General features: G+C 38.9%; 1 protein-coding gene across 4 annotated transcripts in view; it reads left to right on the top strand.

Annotated features, from left to right (window-relative positions):
- The window catches only part of SMYD4 (SET and MYND domain containing 4), a 38,034-nt gene that overhangs the window by 12,088 nt on the left and 6,298 nt on the right, over window positions 1-19,648 (top strand). For 3 of the 4 annotated variants that reach the window (XM_027130605.1, XM_027130606.1, XM_027130608.1), the window contains 3 exons: window positions 6,574-6,718; window positions 10,469-10,558; window positions 12,017-13,181. In XM_027130605.1, coding sequence (XP_026986406.1) covers window positions 6,574-6,718; window positions 10,469-10,558; window positions 12,017-13,181 — 1,400 coding nt within the window. Of the gene's footprint in view, window positions 1-6,573; window positions 6,719-8,254; window positions 8,274-10,468; window positions 10,559-12,016; window positions 13,182-19,648 lie in introns of those variants that run through there. The other variant, XM_027130609.1, reaches the window with a different exon arrangement.

Raw genomic sequence — 19,648 nt, 5'->3', positions numbered from 1 at the left:
TTTATATCTATGTTCTTAAATGGTATTAGACTATATATTAGTGTGTGTGTGCTCTATTCATCAACTCTTGGTATCAGGGTTATGATAGCCTCACAGTATGAATTGGAGAGCTTCCCATATTTCTCTATGCTCTGAAATAATTTATATAATGTAGGGATTATTTGATTCTTTAAAGCTGGTAGAAAAATCCTGTAAAACTATGTAGACCTGGTACCTTATTTATTTATTTATTTTTGTGGTACGCGGGCCTCTCACTGCTGTGGCCTCTCCCGTTGCAGAACACAGGCTCCGGACGCGCAGGGCCAGCGGCCATGGCTCACGGGCCCAGCCGCTCCGCAGCATGTGCGAGCCTCCCGGACCGGGGCACGAACCCGTGTCCCCTGAATCGGCAGGCGGACTCTCAACCACCGCGCCACCAGGGAAGCCCCCCTTATTTTTTTAAATATTTATTTATATATTATTTATTTATTTATTTTGGCTGCACCAGGTCTTAGTTGTGGCATGCAAACTCTTAGTTCCATCATGCATGCGGGATCTAGTTCCCTGACCAGGGATCGAACCCGGGCCCCCCTGCATTGGGAGCACAGAGTCTTACCCACTGTGGACCACCAGGGAAGTCCCTAGACCTGGTACCTTATTACATGGAAATATTTTCCTTTTTTAGTTTATTTTTTATCAGAATAATATGCATGTAGTATAAGAAGTCAAATAGTACTTCAAAACTTATAAAGAAAAACAGCAACTCTCGCTTACTCTTCCCCATTTCTATTCTGCAAAGACTGATATTTAAAATCATTCTGTTTCTTCCAGCATTTAATTTCGTATTGCTAAACAGTATGCTAATATTGCTATTTTTGAATTTTTAGTTTTAGATGCCAAATCTAGCTCTCTTACCCCCAACTCATATGTATATACTTTGCTTTTCCCTCATTGTATCATCATAACTATATTATAATTTATAATATATAACCAGTAGAATATGATACTGGTTAAACCAGTTTTCAATGTGTATATCCTTATGTGTATGTAAATATCATATGAACCACAAAGTATACTTTGAATTACATTTCCTTTCTTGTACAAGTCTTATTTTCCCTGAAGTAAATAATTGCCTCTATTTTTATTAGTTCTGTGTATCTCTTACTACTTCATCCCCAAACTTCTCTACTTAACAAGTTAGTTCCAAAGAGCTGTTTGTAAAACTATTCAATCATAATCTAAAATGACCAAAAAAGATTTAAATTTCTAATCTCCATATGTTTGCCCAGTAAATGAAAGTATGAATTGGGCCTTTAAAGCTTAAAGCCAGGCATACACTCTTCTTTCTTGCCATTTACAGTCTTTGAGTAATGTTTTCCCAAATTAGATGCGTTTTGTCAATATCAAACACCTTTTGAGACAGGTGGACCTCTCCCATTGATAATCTACAGTGTCCTAGGGAATCCTTAACAGACTCACTATCGGCACTCACTGCCTTCCTATTTGTTTTGATTTTATACTGATTCAAATGGAATACTTTGTTTTGCCAGAAATCAAGGAAATGCTCAAAGACTAACGGATTTAAGTAAAAAAAAGAACATAGGAGCCAGTCTGAAGAGGTCTCCATTGGCCAAATTTAGGACAATCTGAGCATCAAAAAGTATAATGATGATAATGGTTTATAAGAATGAATTTTTTTAAGTCCATGGTGATACTCAAAAAATACATAAATAAGTAAAAGAAGAAAAGGGGGAAACATTTGTCTTTACAGAAGAGTGCTAATTAATAAGTTTAGAAATAATGATAGAATTAGAAAATCACCATTTTGTAACTCCCAGTGTAATAAGGGATTCTGGCAATAATCGTCAATGGATGCTCCAAACATTAGAAGAAAGATCACTGGGAAACAGGTTATTCACATGGTCTCAAAGTATGGCCCCATAGATTACTTATTAACGTTACTTATTACAAGGGGAAAGTTATCTTTATATTAGAGAAATCCAGCAGTCACCACTTTAACCAGGTGACCAACCAACATCACCAGTAGTGATGGGACTGCCTGACATGTGTCTCCTGGTTTGAAACAACAAGAAGTATACAGATTTAACGATGGACTAATATTCTTGACAAAAATTGTTTGACCTGAATCTAATCATGAGGAAACAATGAGACAAAACCAGAATGTGTAACATTTTCCTGGACTTGAGTCTTCAAAAAAACTTAATCATGAAAAACAAAAAAATTATGGGACTGTCTCAAAAGAAACTAATGAGAAATAACTAAATGCAGTACATTAGAACCTTGATCTGACATCAGGTTGGGGTAAGAAAAAGAAAGAAAAGACATTTTAGAAATAATGGAGAAATTTTAAATGATATTTGAATTAGTGTTTTTTTTTAATTTAATGTAATTTATTTATTTGGTTGCATCGGGTCTTCGTTGCTGCACGTGGACTTTCTCTAGTTGCATCAAGCAGGGGCTACTCTTTGTTGCAGTGCTCGGGCTTCTCACTGCATTGGTTTCTCTTGTTACGGAGCTCGGGCTTTAGGCGCGTGGGCTCCAGTAGTTTTGGCACGTGGGCTCAGTAGTTGTGGCTCGCAGGCTCTAGAGCTCAGGCTCAGTAGTTGTGGTGCACAGGCTTAGTTGCTCCACTGCATGTGGGATCTTCCTGGACCAGGGATCGAACCTGTGTCCCCTGCCTTGGCAGATGGATTCTCAACCACTGTGCCACCAGGGAAGTCCCTAGTGTTAATTTTTTAGGCATGATAATGATATTGTGATATCAAGATATAGGAGAATGTCCTTATTCTTAGCAGAGGCATGCTGAAATATTTAGAGGTGAACTTCCATGATGAGTGCACTTACTTTCAGGAAAAAAAAATGTGTATGTGTGAATGTGTGCGAGTTATTAAGCTACAGTTTCTCAGCTCTGATCTTCTGTACTCTCTGCTGGGGCTGGGACTTTCTGCTTTGCCAATTGACCTTATAAGAGGCTTTACCTCTCTAGGGCTCTAGAAAGAGAAGGCACGTCTAGAAGAAGGAACTTGGTTCTTTCTATCTGCTTCCTAGTTAGACTCTACATGCCAAAGAATGAAGTTGGACCTTTACCTTACACCATATGCAAAAGCTAACTCAAAATAACTCAAAGACCTAAACTTAAGAGCTAAAACCATAAAACTCTTAGAAGAAAACATAAGCCAAAGGCTTGTGACACTGGATTTGGCATCTTTTTCTTGGCTATGACACCAAAGGCACAGGCAACAAAAGAAAAAAATAGGCAAATCAGACTTCATGAGAAGTAAAATATTTAGAGCATCAAGTGACAATATCAACAGAGTTAAATAGGCAACATACAGAATGGGAGAAAATATTGCAAATCATACATCTGCTAAGGGATTAATATCCAGACCATATAAAGAACTCCTAAGATTCAACGACAACAAAAAACCCAGTTTAAAAATGGGCAAAGAGCCCCCACTCACCGCAACTAGAGAAAGCCTGTGGGCAGCAGCAAAGACCCAACACAGCCCAAACTAAATAAGTAAATTTTTTTTAAAAATGGGCAAAGGACTTGCATAGATATTTCTTCAAAGAAGATAAGCACGTGAAATAAGTATATGAAAAGATGCTCTTAACATCACTAATCATTAGGGAGATGCAAATCAGACTACAACAAGATACCTTATTATCCTCATACTCATTAGATGGCTACTATCCAAAACAATAAAACAGAAAATAACAAGTGTTGGTGAGGATGTGGAGAAATTGGAGCCCTTGTGCATTGTTGGTGGGAATGTAAAATGGTGCAGCCACTATGAAAAACAGTATGGCAATTCCTCAAATAATTAGAAATAGAATTACTGGGACTTCCCTGTGGCGCAGTGGTTGAGAATCCGTCTGTCAACGCAGGGGACAGAGGTTCGAGCCCTGGTCCAGGAAGATCCCACATGCCGCGGAGCAACTAAGCCTGTGTGCCACAACTACTGAGCCTGAGCTCTAGAGCCCGTGAGCCACAACTACTGAGCCTGCGTGCAGCAACTACTGAAGCCTGAAAGCCTAAAGCCCATGCTCTGCAACAAGAGAAGCCACCGCAATGAGAAGCCCACGCACCAGAATGAAGAGTAGCCCCTGCTCGCTGCAACCAGAGAAAGCCCGCATGCAGCAACGAAGACCCAATGCTGCCAGAAATTTAATTAATTAATTAATTATTTTTTTAAAAAGACAAGTAAGGCACCAACTTAGAAAAAAAAAAGAATTACTATATAATCCAGCAATCCTACTTCTGGGTTTATACCCAAAAGAATTGAAAACGGGACTTGAACAGATTTATTTGCACACCAATGTTCAGAGCAGTATTCATAATAGCCAAGAGTGAAAATAGCCCAAATGTCCATTAACAGATGAATGGATAAACTGTGATATATACATATAATGGAATATTACTCAGCTATAAAAAGGAATGAACCTAGGAAACATTATGTTAAGTGAAACAAGCCAGACATAAAAGGATGAATACTTTACCATTCCGCTTACATGAAGTACCTAGAGTAGACAAACTCATAGAAACAGAAAGTGAAACAGAGGTTATCAGGGGCTGGGGAGAGGGAGGAATAGAGAGTTATCATTTAATGAGTGCAGAGTTCTAGTTTGGGCTGGTGAAAAAGTTCTGGAAATGGATAGCGGTGACAATCGCACAATATGGTGAATGTACTTAATGCCACTGAACTATATACTTTAGTTAAAATGACAAGTTTTTAAATATTTTAGCACAATAAAAAAATTAATTAGAAAATTGTTCCATCTCACTTCCACAAATTTTTTATCATAACATTCCAGAAGAAAATTTGAAATACTAAAAAAAGAAAGCTTTTCGAAACTTTAATTACTGAGTTAAACCTGGTCCTAGAAGAATGAATTATTGCAGCTTAGTTCTTAATTACACTGAAGAGCAATTACAAACACATTGAGTTTGTCATCATTTTGGATTAAGATGAAAGAATATCCATTGTTAGGCAAGAAGAATTTCGCTATTATTACTGTTCACCACAGCTTCTTTGTTTGCATAGGGTTTTCAGGTTTAACCTAATTTAAAACAACATAAAAACAAACAGAACAAAGAATAGGATCTGTGTTGTACCAGATATTCGTGGGGTATTGTCTTCATATTTTCTGGACTGGAATAAATTTTGAACAGGCAAGCACACCTTCTGAATTAAGTAAAATCTTTCCTTATTTTTCTTTTTGTGTTATTTATTTTGATATTTTTTTCTGTATTGTGTTTAAATATTAATAAAATATTTGATATTAACTTAAGGATCAATAGTGTTTTGTGAAATTTCCATATATACATACACAGATGCAGCTTACTGAATCACAATGTGAAAGGTATTTCTTTTTTGTTGTCGTTGTTGTCGTTCCATTACTGCCTTTTTGGGGTTTTTGTTTTTAATTTTTTAATTTTGGCTGCGTTGGATCTTTGTTGCTGTGCGCGGGCTTTCTCTGGTTGCCGCGAGCCGGGGCTACTCTTCTTTGCGGCGCGCCGGTTTCTCATCGCGGTGGCTTCTCTTGTTGCCGAGCACGGGCTCTAGGTGCGTGGGCTTCAGTAGTTGTGGCGCACGGGCTTAGTTGCTCTGCGGCCTGTGGGATCTTCCCAGACCAGGGCTCGAACCTGTGTCCCCTGCATTGGCAGGCAGATTCTTAACCACTGCGCCAGGAGGGAAGCCCATGAAAGGTATTTCTTCTTGTGGGTCTTTGTAAACAAAAATTTGAACAACACTTTTCTAAACATTCTGCAGTTTTGTCTTTGATTTCCCCTTTGACCCAGGAGTTGCTTAAGAGAATTTTTAGTTCCCATGTTATTCATATTTTGCTTCATTGCATTGTATAGTCAAAGAGTATAGTCTAGGTTATTCTATACCATTTCTTTTTATTGGAATAAAGTTGTATGTTTGTGTATTTATACATTAGAGAATTCATATACTTGTTTTTAAAAAGTTTGCAGGTTGAAATAACTTCAGATTTACTTGCAAAAATAGGATAAAGAATTGTTGTGCAATGCCCTTCTTTCAGATTCCCCAAATGTTAACATTTCACTACATTTACTTTATGATTCATCCTGACTCTTCCTCTTCTTCCTTCTCCTCCTCTTCCTCCTCCTCCTTCCCTCCCCCTCCTCCTTCCCCCTGCCTTCCCCCCCCGCCCCCCCCCCCCGTTGTCTCTCCCTCCCTCCCCTCTGTCATCCATTCACTCAGGTATTTTCAACAAAGTTTAGGTGGCAAGTATACCTTGGTGCAAAGACTTGTGTATTATGCCCTTCTCCACACCCAAGCTTCTATATAATGCATTATCCAAGGAATGGTTTATTGGCCAGTAACTGAATAAAAAACTTATATTCTGTCCTAATAGAAATTCCAGTCCCTATGTCTCTGAGACCAAAAATTTTTCCCCCCAGTCACATTACATAACACATCCAACCTCTTTTGTCCCAGTATTTTGTAGGCATTCACTCCTGTTTCAAGTGCAATGGTTAGGAGTTTTCCTAGAAATAACAAATTTGTGCTTTTTTGTTGTTGTGGTGGTTCTTTCTTCATGAAGACCGGAGGATGAGATGTTTTTAAAAAGGCTTTCTAGAGGTTACCTTGTTGGAAAGGACCCCAACGCTCCCCTTTTCTACAGAGAAGAAGGAAACAAAAAATTTCAGAAGAAGGATTATATGGGAGCCACAGTGCTGTACTCTAAGGTAAGATGACCGGGCCACCCCCCCACCCCCGGCACAGCTCAGCAGGAGGGGCCGTCTCAGCAATTTACCAATGCATATTTCTTCAAAAGATAGAACCGTTACTGCTGAATTGTGAATTGTGTAGCCACTAGTAGCTTTGCCTATTAATTTTGGATTGGATTTGAAAAAGAAAACTGGCACAACTCAGCTTTTGGTCATATTCTGAAACAAAGGATAGTTTGTATTATACGTCCTGAATTCCATCAAGAAACTTCGATTCTCATATTCCTTCAGACACAGTGTAGCAAGTCTTGTTGGATCCCTTGGCCTCCCTCCTCCATGTCTGTCAGCTCTTACTGAATTGTGTGCCTTTTTTGTCTGAATAACCGATGAGGCTGTTGGTGTGATAGTCCCAATTTAGAGAACAGCTGGATTTTTGGTTGGCCACCATGTTAGCTTATAGCCAGTATGACTTAGGTAAAGTTAGGAAGGAAAATAAGCTCAATTGCCACAGCCCAGTTGAACTGCATTTTGAAGGCTGTCAACAAATATTTAAAATTACTACGCTAACCATCAGTGAACTAGGTTTCAAGGAGGAATAGTGGCTTTTAACAATCTGTTGCTCTTGTCCTGCTTCCAGAGTAGAAACTGGAATAAGATCCCTGAGAGATTTCCTTCCATAATTTTTTAGAGATAAATATGGGTTTAAAGCAAGAATATATCAACCTCTGAAACCAGGTCTGTGAACCCTGTATCTTGAAAGAATGAGTGTGAATTTGAAGAGTGTACCCCCTACTCTGCATCTTTAACAGGCCTATGCTTAAAGTTTGGAATTAGTTTTCCAAAAACCATCAGACCTACAACAGCATCTTCTAAAATTGATAAAAGCCCTGCTTTGTAATGCTGCATAACGTAAGCATTAGTGATTGCTGAAGAACTAAAATCCATTATATGTAATGATCACTGATAAATGGCTTAATAGTAGTTCTTTTTCAGAGCTAATCTTTCTTCAGCTGTATGCATGTGTGTCAGAAATGTGAGCACAGGGGAAGCTCTTCAAGGAAAATAAACTAAAAAGTGAAATCAGACAAAAAAATTGAACCTTCCTATTTCATGAAACTAGTATTTTGTTGATTGTGGTACTTTGCAGTTTTCCATAGAGCTGCTATTTTCTTTCTTTTTTAAAATAATATTTGTTGTTTTGGGCTGATTGTAAATGTAATATATGCTTACTTGGAAAATACAGAGAAGCATAAAAAGTAAGAAAAAATCCCATAACCAGTGATAAGCACTGTTAACATTTTTGCTTATATCCAGCCAGCCACTTTTTCCTCTGAAAATATGTTTTTCTTGTACAAAGTGGTGATAATACTGTACTTACTGGGTTTTTTTTGTAACCTGCTTTTTTTCCCCTCAACAATTTATTGTGACCGTTTTCTCATGTTATTAAATTTTCCACTAAAACATGATTTTTTACAGCTGGCTTGGTGTTCCATTACAGAGGACTATACTTGATTTACCACCTAGTGTTGGCAGAGTGTTTGGTATCACAAAGCTGCAAGGAGCATCTTTCTATGTAAATATTTGTACACACCTGACTATTTCCTAAGGATAAATTCCTAGAAGGGCAATTGCTTGGTCAACTGAATGTATTTTTTTTTTAAGGCTTTGCCCCTTGTTGCTGAATCATTCTCCAGGAAAAAAATAGTTACATCCCTTCTAGCAGAGTATGGGAATGTTCATTTCTCTATATCCTAAGCAATATTGGTTATTTGGTATTATTAACATTATTTTATCTTTTTATTTTGGAATAGGAAATGTGTTTACATAGTTAGAATTTTTAAGATGCAAGAGTATAGAGTGCAGTCTGCTTCCTCTGTCCCCCAGCCACTCGTTTCCCATCCCCAGAAGCTAGCACTGTTAAAGCTATCTTTCCAGAGGTACTCCAGCGTATATAAATAAATACAAATAATCTCCCACTCCTGCACACACATACTCTTTTTATATAAATAACATTCTATACACACAGTTCAGCACTGTGCTTTTTCCACTTATATTCTGTTATATGGATATAATAGTAATTTATTTAATTAGAGTCCTTTAGATCACTGTTTACCTTTTTTCCTGTCTTTTGTTACTTCAGACAATTCTGTGATGAGAAACTTTGCATGTATGTTATTTTGCATATATCTATAGGATAAAGGATTATATCTGTAGGATAAATCCCTAGAAGAGGAATTGCTGGGTCAATGGAGATATAGATATATGTATTAAGAGATATATATTGCTCAATTGCCTCCGTAATTGTGAGACCGGTTTACACTCCCACTAGCAGTGTATGAGAATGACCATTATCCCACTCCTATGCCAACTCAGTATGCTATCAGTTTTACTTCTTTGCGAGTCTCATAAGTAAAAAATGGCATCTCAGTAGAGTTTTAATTTGCATTTTGCTGATTATGAATGAGGCTGAGCATCTTTTCGTTTGTTTAAGAGCCATTTATATTTCCCATTAGAATTGTTCATATCATTTGCTTATTTTCCTACTGAATTATTGGTTGCCATCGTATTGATCTGTAGGAACTGTTCATAAAGTAAAGAAATGAGCCCTTTGCCTGTAATAGGAGTTGCAGATATTTTTTCCAGTTCAACATTTGTCTTTTGATATTGCTTTTATTGGTTTTTTGCTACAAATAAATTTTTTATTTTTATGTGGTCAAATTCATTAACCTTTTACGACTTCTGGGTTTTGTGTCATAATTAGAAAGGTATTTCTGACTCCAACATCACTTTAGATTATATAGTCTCTTCTGGTGCTCTTATAGTTTCAATTTTTATATTAAGATTTTGATCCATTTGTTATTTATCCTAATGAAAGTTTTATTATCATATATCGAGACCCAACTTTATTTTTCCTCAGTGGCTACTTGTCCCAATACTTTTATTGAATAATCCCTATCTTTTCTCCAGTGATTGGAGATGCCACCTTTATTTTTACTTCTTAAAATTCTTTTTGGCTGTGTTTGGGTCTTCGTTGCTACACCCGGGCTTTCTCTAGCTGCAGCAAGCGGGGGCTACTGTTCTGTGGGTGCACAGGCTTCTCATTGCGGTGGCTTCTCTTGTTCCAGAGCACGTGCTCTAGGCACGCGGGCTTCAGTAGTTGTGGCTCGTGGGCTCTAGAGTGCAGGCTCAGTAGTTGTGGCGCACGGGCTTAGTTACTCCGCAGCATGTGGGATCTTCCCGGACCAGGGCTCGAACCCGTGCCACCTGCATTGGCACGCGGATTCTTAACCACTGCGCCACCAGGGAAGTCCCACCTTTATGATTATTATTAATCCTTGCCAATTTGGTGGTAGAAAAAAGTAGCCCTTTTCTGCTTTCATTTTCATGTATTTGACTATCTGTGTATGAATTGTTTCCCACGTATCATTCGTGTTTCTTCATTTGTGAATTTCTGTTTGTTCCACTCACACTTCGTTATGTGCCGGATTATGCTCCTCAGTTTTCAGTTACCTTTAGTGCTGTTTGTGGCTGAAGCTGTGTCTGAAGCTGCTGTCTTCAAAGTGCTTTACCTATTTATTTCCTCACTTGATCTTCACACCTCTGCTCTAAGGTAGTTAAAAATGAAGCAGGTGAAGCACAAAGAGATCCAGTAACTTACCCAATTTCATACAGTCTTTAGTAGCAGAGCCCCTATTATCTGGAAAAAAAAAAACATCTCTAAAGATGCTAGTTTCCATGTATACCTTTAACCGGTTCATTGTTCTGCAGGGAGTATCGCATTCAAGGCCCAACTCTGAGGACATTTCACTGTGTTACGCCAATCGCTCTGCAGCCCTCTTCCACCTGGGTCAGTATGAGGTGAGTATCAGGATGCCTGGTGTGATTGGAGAGGATCTGCAGGGGGGTTCCTTGGAAGATTAGACCTTCATCCCTGCTTCTACATTAGAAAGCTAAAATTGGAACTGGTTGAATTGGAAGCAATTGATACTTCCCGAACTTGTTCTTTCTCCGGATTCACTTCACCTGTCTCAGGTGATTACATGGGGTAGTGTGGGTTGGTAGAAAAGAGACATGCACATTCCCCAGGGCCGTGGACTCACTCTATCCAGTGGGTCAGCAATGCTCAGTGTCAAGATCAGCTATGAGATACGTTGCTAATAATACTTCAGGTTCCAAGTGTTCGCAAACTATTTACTTGTTCAGGGTTTTTTTTTTTAATAAGTAGATGAGCATGTTCAAGAATATCCCTGCAATAATAAGTCTCACCCTCAATATAAATTTTGAGTGGGAAAGTAAAAGTTGCACTGAAATGCCTGTTGAGTGGGGGGACTTCAGATGAGTGGCTTCCTCCTTATCCCCAAATTGAGGTCTAAGGACAAACTCTAAAATGCCACTTGGGCACATCCATTTTGGAATTCTACAAAAATTTAAAGTATACCCTAGAGTTAAGAACTATTTGAGTCACCGCAAGTTCACACTTAAGCCCTTTGGACTAAGAGAGAAGAGCAAGAATCTAAGTCCAGGCCCTAAGCAAGAAAGGCCTGGGCTACTATAGACAGCAGTGGGAAGACCTTGTGAAACATTTAGCCCTTTATATCTTCCCTATATTGTTACTTCTTACAATAATGATTCCCATGTATTGAGCACATACTGTGTTCCAGGCATCTTTTTAACACTTTAGATATATTACCTTATTTTCATTTTTATTTCTATCCTGTGAGGTATTATTATCCCTGTTTTTCAGATGAGAAAACTAAGACACTGAGAAATTAATTCAATTGCACAAGGTCATACAGCTAGCAAGAGGCAGAGTCCGTACCGGGATGCCCTCTTAATCATCATACTATGCTTCTTCTATCTGTAAGACTTTTTTCCTTAGAATCAGAAATATTTAATGACAGTTAAACATAATATCTTCAGCATCTGTTTCTAATCATTCAATTAAAAGATCACAGTAGGGCTTCCCTGGTGGCGCAGTGGTTGAGAGTCCGCCTGCCGATGCAGGGGACACGGGTTCATGCCCCAGTCCGGGAAGATCCCACATGCCGCGGAGTGGCTGGGCCCGTGAGCCATGGCCACTGAGCCTGCGCGTCCGGAGCCTGTGCTCTGCAACGGGAGAGGCCACAACAGTGAGAGGCCCATGTACCGCAAAAAAAAAAAATGATCACAGTAGAATATGATTTAAAGAAATAAGCACATGATTGTAGTTGTTCCATTTTTAATAATCCTTAACTTGTAGATTTTTGTTAAGACTTTCAAGTGGACATTTAAGAGTAGGGACCAAGGGTCATTTTGGGATTTTCTTTCTGTTTGCAGACATGCCTTAAAGACATCGTCAGAGCACAGACACATGGATATCCAGAAAGATTGCAACCCAAGTTGCTGTTGCGTAAGGCGGAGTGTCTGGTGACCCTGGGGAGACCACACGAGGCAAGCCAGACCATCAGTGATCTTGAGAGTAACTTTGCTGCCAAACCAACCCTAGCAGCTTCCCAATTTCAGGTTCTGCAGAGAACCCTCTGTCGTCTGAAGGTAAAGGTACAGGAAAAGGAGAATCTCACAGAAACCTCCCCAGCAGCTCTAACCAAAGCCTTTGAGGATATGGACCTAAGGGAAGAGAATGAACAGATTTCCAGCACATCATCATCTGTCAGCTTATGTACAGACCCTTTAAAAGGCCGCTGTCTGGTTGCCACAAAAGATATTCTCCCAGGAGAGCTTCTGGTGAAAGAGGATGCTTTTGTGAGTGTCCTTAACCCAGGAGAAATGCCACCATGGCATCGTGGCCTCGAGAGCAAGTGGGATACCAGAGCTACCAATGGGGACCTCTACTGTCACCGATGTTTGAAGCACACTTTGGCCCCAGTTCCCTGTGATGGATGCAGCTATGCCAAGTATTGCAGCCAAGAGTGTTTGCAGCAGGCCTGGGATCTCTACCATAGTATAGAGTGTTCTCTAGGGGGGCTGCTTCTCACACTGGGTGTTTTTTGCCACATTGCCCTGAGGTCGACTCTTTTAGCTAGATTTGAGGAAGCTGGCAAAGTCATAAATAAGCTTTGTGGTGAGATTACTAACAGGGATACCTGTTTACCTGAAAGCAAGAATCTGGCGCAAATACTCAGCTATGACCTGGGAGGGGAGAGTAAAAACAAGGGCAAAACCGTTGAGACCCCGATTCCTGGGTGTGATATTAACGGGAAGTATGAAAGTAATTACAATGCTGTCTTCAGCCTTTTACCCCATACCGGAAACCATAGCCCTGTACACAAATTCCTCTGTGCTCTGAGTGTTTCTGCACTGTGCAGGCAGCTCGAAGCAGCCAGGTTGCAGGCCTTCACAACAGGTCTGAGATCGTCTAAGCTGAAAGCAGCAGCGGCTCCTGTGTTGTATCCAGAGTTGAATATTTGGGGAGTGGCCATGCTGAGACACATGTTACAGCTACAGTGTAATGCTCAGGCAATAACAACCATACAGCAAACAGGTAAGAGGGAAACTCTTTTTTCTGCCTTACAATATTCTTCTTGATGTAGCTAATGTTTGCGGAGAAAGGACTGTAAAGAGAACAATAGCATTCAAACAAATCAGTGGCCTAAGGGAAAAAACAACTGTCTTACGATTATGCCATTGCGAAGCTATGTGACCTCAAATTATTTTGATCCTACTCTGCCTCAGCTTTCTCATTTGTAAAATGGATGGTTTAATCGCACCTAACTTTACAGAGTTGTGAAGCTGATGTGTTTGTTTGTAAAAATACTTTAAAACCCTATTACCAAAAAAAAGGGGGGGGGGGAAGGGACTTCCCTGGCAGTCCAGCGGTTGAGACTTCGCCTTCCAATGCAGGGGGTGCAAGTTCAATCCCTGGTCGGGGAGCTAAGACCCCACGGGCTTCATGACCAAGGAACCAAAACATAAAACAGAAGCAATATTGTAACAAATTCAATAAAGACTTAAAAAAAAAATGGTCCACATCAAAAAAAAATCTTAAAAAAAAAACTACACTGTTTAAAAAAGAAACCTAGTACACTATTAATTTCTGATTGTGGAGGAAAGCTGAAACAATGGATAAACAAGACTGCAGAAGGAGCAGGGTCTGTAGTTAAGGTATCAGAATCTTCACTCACTCCTTTGACTCAGCTACTCTCTTCTGTTTTCAATTGCCAGGTTTTCTCCCATTCTTCTGTTTTAAATTTCCGAGAGAGGAATCTGGCCCATCACAGCTGTTCATACAATGCTGCCGTAAGCTGTTGGCCAGCCTGTGTTTGGGCTGGCTTCTGGTCAGGGGGCCAAAAATCTGGGGGCCACCTCTAGACACGGACCAGCCTAGCCCTGCTTTCCTGAACCAGACCCTATAGTAGAGGCTGTTAAGGTAGATGGGGAGGTTGCACGTGCCCAGCATCATGAGTGCCATCTCTAATACGACTGTACTGACAATGGGTACTATTATTAGAAAAGAAATGGTGTTTCCAGTATTTCTATTGTGTGATCTCCATTTTAGCAGATAATGTGTTTCGATTCAATCAGCTCATTATACTTTTCTCAATTTCCTAATTAACCCTGTGGAGGGGAGGAATTAGGTCATATCTACACCTAGGATTTATAGGCAGATTAATATTAAATGTGGCTTCACTGAACTATATACATGCTTAACTCTTCTGATCGTGTCATATTAGGTAATCTAGAATTCTGTCAACCTTTTGTTTATATATTTTTATCTTTAATTTTAATTCAGCTGCCAAGTTATATAGTGTATAGTATTTCACTAGAGGTATTTTGGGGGAGGACTCAATTCCGTGTCCTGAAGTGCGTGGAACATCCAGAAATAGCACTGGCCTCATCCCGTGATACAACAGAATCACACTGCAAGCTAGTCTCCGTTTTCTTCTCTGCTTTTGCTGCTTTGAGCCATTGCTACCTTCTAAAATATGTATCCGTTGAGTGTTTTTCCAGAATTACGTTTCCCCTAGGGTACATTCACTGGCATTTTAAAAACTACTGTTTTCATTTTTTGTTTCTCTGAATATAAAAGATAGTATATGGAGCTTCCAGATAATACGGCAGAAAGCTGCCAGCTCTCGATTCTGTTGTGTCTTGCCTCTAAAGTACTTAGTAGAACATACAAAAAAGATGTAAATGTCAGTAGCTCTAAAAACTATGGAAACTATTTTCTGGGTAAATAGTAGCAGTGACCACTCACTCAGGCTGAATCCCTGAGGCAGGATGGCAGAGCGATAGGGACAAACGAAAGTGTTTTCCATCCACCTTCCTTCATTGGCCTCCCTCTTACAGTCAGAGAATCTTAGCCTAAAATTTGTTGCTCCCTGTGCATGAGATTTCATTACAGTCCATTTTTTATTTGCCTAGCAGGTGTTGAGTAAAATTTTTCACAAGTTGTTAAGAGTGAAGTTTGGTAGGAAGACTGTGTATAGCCAGAAATACGTGTATTTTCTGTGGCTAAAAAGGACTAGAAAAATAGATACGTAGCATAATACTGGAGACCTGGAGTGACGGAAAGTGGATTGGAGACTCTGTCTTCATCTATGAGGTTCTAATATTTTATGCATGATTTATTCTTATTTATATGATGTTTTAAATATATATATATATATATATATATATATACACATAGAAAAAAATAACACTAGAAGTAAAAATACCAAAATCTTATTTAACAGTGATGAATTCTGATAGTGGAAATATGGGTGATTGCTACATTTTTCTTTGAACTGTTCTATATTTTTAAAATTAAAAACAGTTATTCACATGGTGGTAACTTTATTCTAGTAAATTTTAAATTGGTTGTAAACCTTTCCATTCATTCTAGGGAAAAAACAAAAAACATTAAAAAAAATAGTTCACAGAGCAAAAGATAGGGAGATGATAAAAATGAGTCTATAATAGTAAATAAAAATGGACTAAACTCTTAAATTAATCTTTCAGAATGGGTCAAAAAGATTAAAATCCAAGTATATTCTGTTTACAAAAGTGACACTTAACACAAAGTGGGCAAGACATGTCAGGAATCACAAGTAAATCAGGGTATTAATATTAATATGAAACAGTAGGGCTCAAGGTACGATATATAGTAAAACGAAGGCATTTTATTTTTGTAAAGGAGACTCTTCTGCAATGTATCATCAACCTTAGCTCTCGGGAACATAGAGATTGTGTCTATAAAACAAAAATGACTGAGTATACAAGGAGAAACTGGCAAAAACTCCATAGTTATAAGAAACTTTAATATACCACTCTGACTTTGATCAAATATATTAACAATAAGGATCTGGAAACCAAGATAACATAATAAAATAGGGGATTCAGAGGTATATCCACCAAAGCTTGTGTCCTATAGACCAGGGTTTGGCCAACTTTTTCTGTAAAGCGCCACATAGTAAAAATTTGGGGCTTTGCAGGCCGTATGGTCTCTTTTGCAACTACTCAACTGCCCTTGTAGCATGAAAGCAACTGTAGAAAGTATACATATGAATGCGCCTGGCTAGACTCCAATAAAAGTTTATTATTGACACTGAAAGTTGAATTTCCTAAAATTTTTCACGTCACAAGAATTATTCCTTTCACCTTTTGTCAACCACTTAAAACACATAAAAACAGGAATTCCCTGGTGGTCCAGTGGTTAGGACTCCACGCTCTCACTGCCGAGGGCCCAGGTTCAGTCCCTGACTGGGGAACTGAGATTCCACAAGCCTCACGGTGTGGCCAAAAAAAAAAAGTCAAAACCATTCTTAGACCACATATGTACAAAAAGAGGCACCAGGCAGGATTTGGCACAAGGCTACAGGTTACAGACTCCTGATAGAGACAAAGATTTGGCAAATCTAATTAAGAAATCTAGGGGAAAACGCCACAAAATTAGAAACGATGAAGAGGATATAGCCAATGATATAAATTTATTCTAAAATTTATAGCAAATATTTAATACAATTTTAGATTATTGAATTTGAAAATAGTAAATAAACAACTTTGTGGAAAAATATAAATTGCCTAAGCTTTTCCAGAGGGAGGAAAATACTTTAAAAATCTAGTAATTGTAGAAGAAATTGAAAAAGTTATCAAAATAGTTCCATAAAAACAAGCCAGGGGCTTCCCTGGTGGTGCAGTGGTTGAGAGTCCGCCTGCCGATGCAGGGGACACGGGTTCGTGCCCCAGTCCGGGAAGATCCCACATGCCGCAGAGTGGCTAGGCCCGTGAGCCGTGGCCGCTGAGCCTCCGCAACGGGAGAGGCCACAACAGTGAGAGGCCCACGTACCGCAAAAAAAAAAAAAAAAAAGAAATAACTTACAAATCACCATGTGCACCATGTTGCCAATTATGTTAAAAGTCCATATATAAGGCTAGAAAGAAGACTGTAAGAAAATGCACCAAAGTCTTATAGGTGACTGAGAGGATTATAAATGACTGTTATTTTCTCTATAATTTTCAGTTTTTTAATTTTTTTCCCACTGCCATGTATTTCTTTTTTAATTTAATTAGTTCCTTTAAACAAAATAGTTCAAATGATAAGAGCATTTTTTTACATGAACATTTTTAAGGCACTTGATACATATTGCAAAATTGCCCTCCAGGAAAGTTGTACCAGTTACACACCCACCAGCAATGTTCGCTTTCATTTTTTAATTCAGTCTAATTTTGTCTCAGTCTGCTAATATTTCTAATCTTGTTTCATCCCTTTTTATTATTTCTTTGGGGTTCCAACACCTCCTAGTTTAGTGTTCTCATTGAATTTCATTAGCAGCTGTTTCATTAGTAGCACAGAAGAAGGATTAAAGTGTTAACTTGGATAGACTTTGACAAAAACCTATAAAAATGTATGTTATTATCTTTGTATAAATCCTATTTAATCAAAGTTCCTCAGAAATCTCTCTTTGGTACTTATTTTAAGGGATAGAACTGGCCACTGACGGCATTCCAGACCTTGGTGTGTGTGTATCTCTCTCGGTGGGAATGGCGTATTCGTGATGTATCTAGATTCACGAGGCTTAATGAGGTTCTATGGAAGTTCAGATCAGTTCACTGCCGTTTGCTTTCACTCTTCAGCAACCGAGGAATCCACCTTCACTGTGGGTCCTTGATTACTTTTTTTACACAAAAATTTCTTGTTTTGTAAAGTATCTACCAGAATAGGTACATTCTGAAAGTATTGTGAATGAACCGTTTTTTCTTTACTAAATGTACTAAGAATATTAGCGAGGTACACTTTTCGTAAAATATTCAGGCCCTCTTTTTTTGTTTTTTGTTTGTTTTGTGCACAAAATGTCACATATTAAATTTGGTAAAGGTACATACACATTCTCACTTTCTACGATCTCTGCTAACAGATGACTAATGCAAAATATTGAATAATTTTTAAAATCAGTACTTAATTTTGTAGAGATAATTAGAGAGAAATTCAACTCTGACATAAATACTCACCCCACTCTGTTCTTGGGCCTACTTCTGTTAGAGGGTAACCCATAAATAATTCACGAAGCTGACATTACTCATGTGTATTGTGATAATCTTCTCTGGGAAAATTTTAGCAGCTCTTCTAATATAGATTGCCAGGTATCAGTAGTTGGGAATGCAAGTCGACTTCTAATTATGCAGAGGCTGATTATTCAGACGACAAACTGTTTGTGCCCTGCACTGCTCCTTCCTGCTGCCTCCTTACCTTTTAGCATTTCTGCTGCTCATTGGTACATGTACCAGAAGGTAGGCATTGGACAAGGGGGAGGGGGAGGGGACACTAAAATCAGTTAAGCTTTTAGGAGAAGCTCTAATGAAAGATTTCAATACAATTTGTAGAATTGTCGACTAAAATTGAGTCATTTAGGTTCCCTGCGAAGTTTATTTACTTGTTCTAATTCTTGTCTTCCACAGCAGCAGGTAATAGAATCGTCTGCAGAGAGACAATATTATTCCTTACAGTTAATGTTTTCCTTTCTAGAACATTTTCACATGATGGTTTGTATTTTCTTCATTCATTTCATATGTACCTAGACTGCATCATTTGGTGATTGGTGCATTGAGATTCCTGGCATATACGGTGATACCACAATTATCTGATGGCTTATCAGTTTTCCAGAAAACTGAAAGTTCCTCTCTAAGTACCAGTGTCTTTCATATTTCAACCAGCCTTGTCGGAAACACTCTCTCCTCATGCTTACACCAAGGCTGCTGAACACAATTTAAGCCTTTCTGTATGCATCCTCCCGAGACATAGATAGCTATGACAAAAACCCGTGCAAGTATGGGGTCAGTCTGAGAACCTCTGGTTAAGCTCGGAGTGGTGCTAGTGTTTTTGTTTGCCTGAGGCTGTTATTCTTGTATAAGTTTTCTGCCTCCTCCTCCAGTCTGTCCCCGTCTCCTTTGCCATTGGCAGAAAACCTGCCTCTTAGTAGTTCTGTTTCTGGACTGTGGTGGGCTGAGAAACTGAATAACCACGCCAGTTCGAACTGTGGCTAAAATAAGAGGAAGTGGGCCTGCAGCAGAATACAGAGAATTCACATATGAATGTAAGTGCATGAGCCTTGGTGCAGAAGTAGCCTCACTGCTTAGAGGCTTTTTTCTTCCTTCCTTCCTGATTTTCAATCACGTGGTTAAATTGCTGGTTTAATTGTGCTTCAAAGAAGAGATGGTTAGGGACGTGAGACTGTCTGGAATAGAAGTGGTCCAAAGAGTTTTTTCAGTGAGAACTACTGCTTGACTGATTTCCCATCAAGTTGGGACAAAGGGCAGAATGAAGAGGTGAGCATAAGAAATACTGATTTTTTTAAATGTATGACAGGCCTATTTAGTTTAGGATAGTAATTAGGTTACTTGTTCTATTAACCAACCAAAGACCAGTTAAACAAAAGCACTTGGACTATAAAAGTCTTTAGGAAATAACCTCATCTGGTACTCTGGTTTCTGTGTTGTCATGAACATTATGAAACTGTCTATCTGGAAGGCTCC

Source organism: Aethalodelphis obliquidens, unplaced genomic scaffold (genome assembly GCF_003676395.1).
Source record: "Aethalodelphis obliquidens isolate GAN/ISIS:26980383/991018 unplaced genomic scaffold, ASM367639v1 scaffold38, whole genome shotgun sequence".
NCBI classification, from domain to species: Eukaryota; Metazoa; Chordata; class Mammalia; order Artiodactyla; family Delphinidae; genus Aethalodelphis; species Aethalodelphis obliquidens.
The sequence above is the reverse complement of the archived record's forward strand: the minus strand, read 5'-3'. Positions and strand labels throughout refer to the sequence as shown.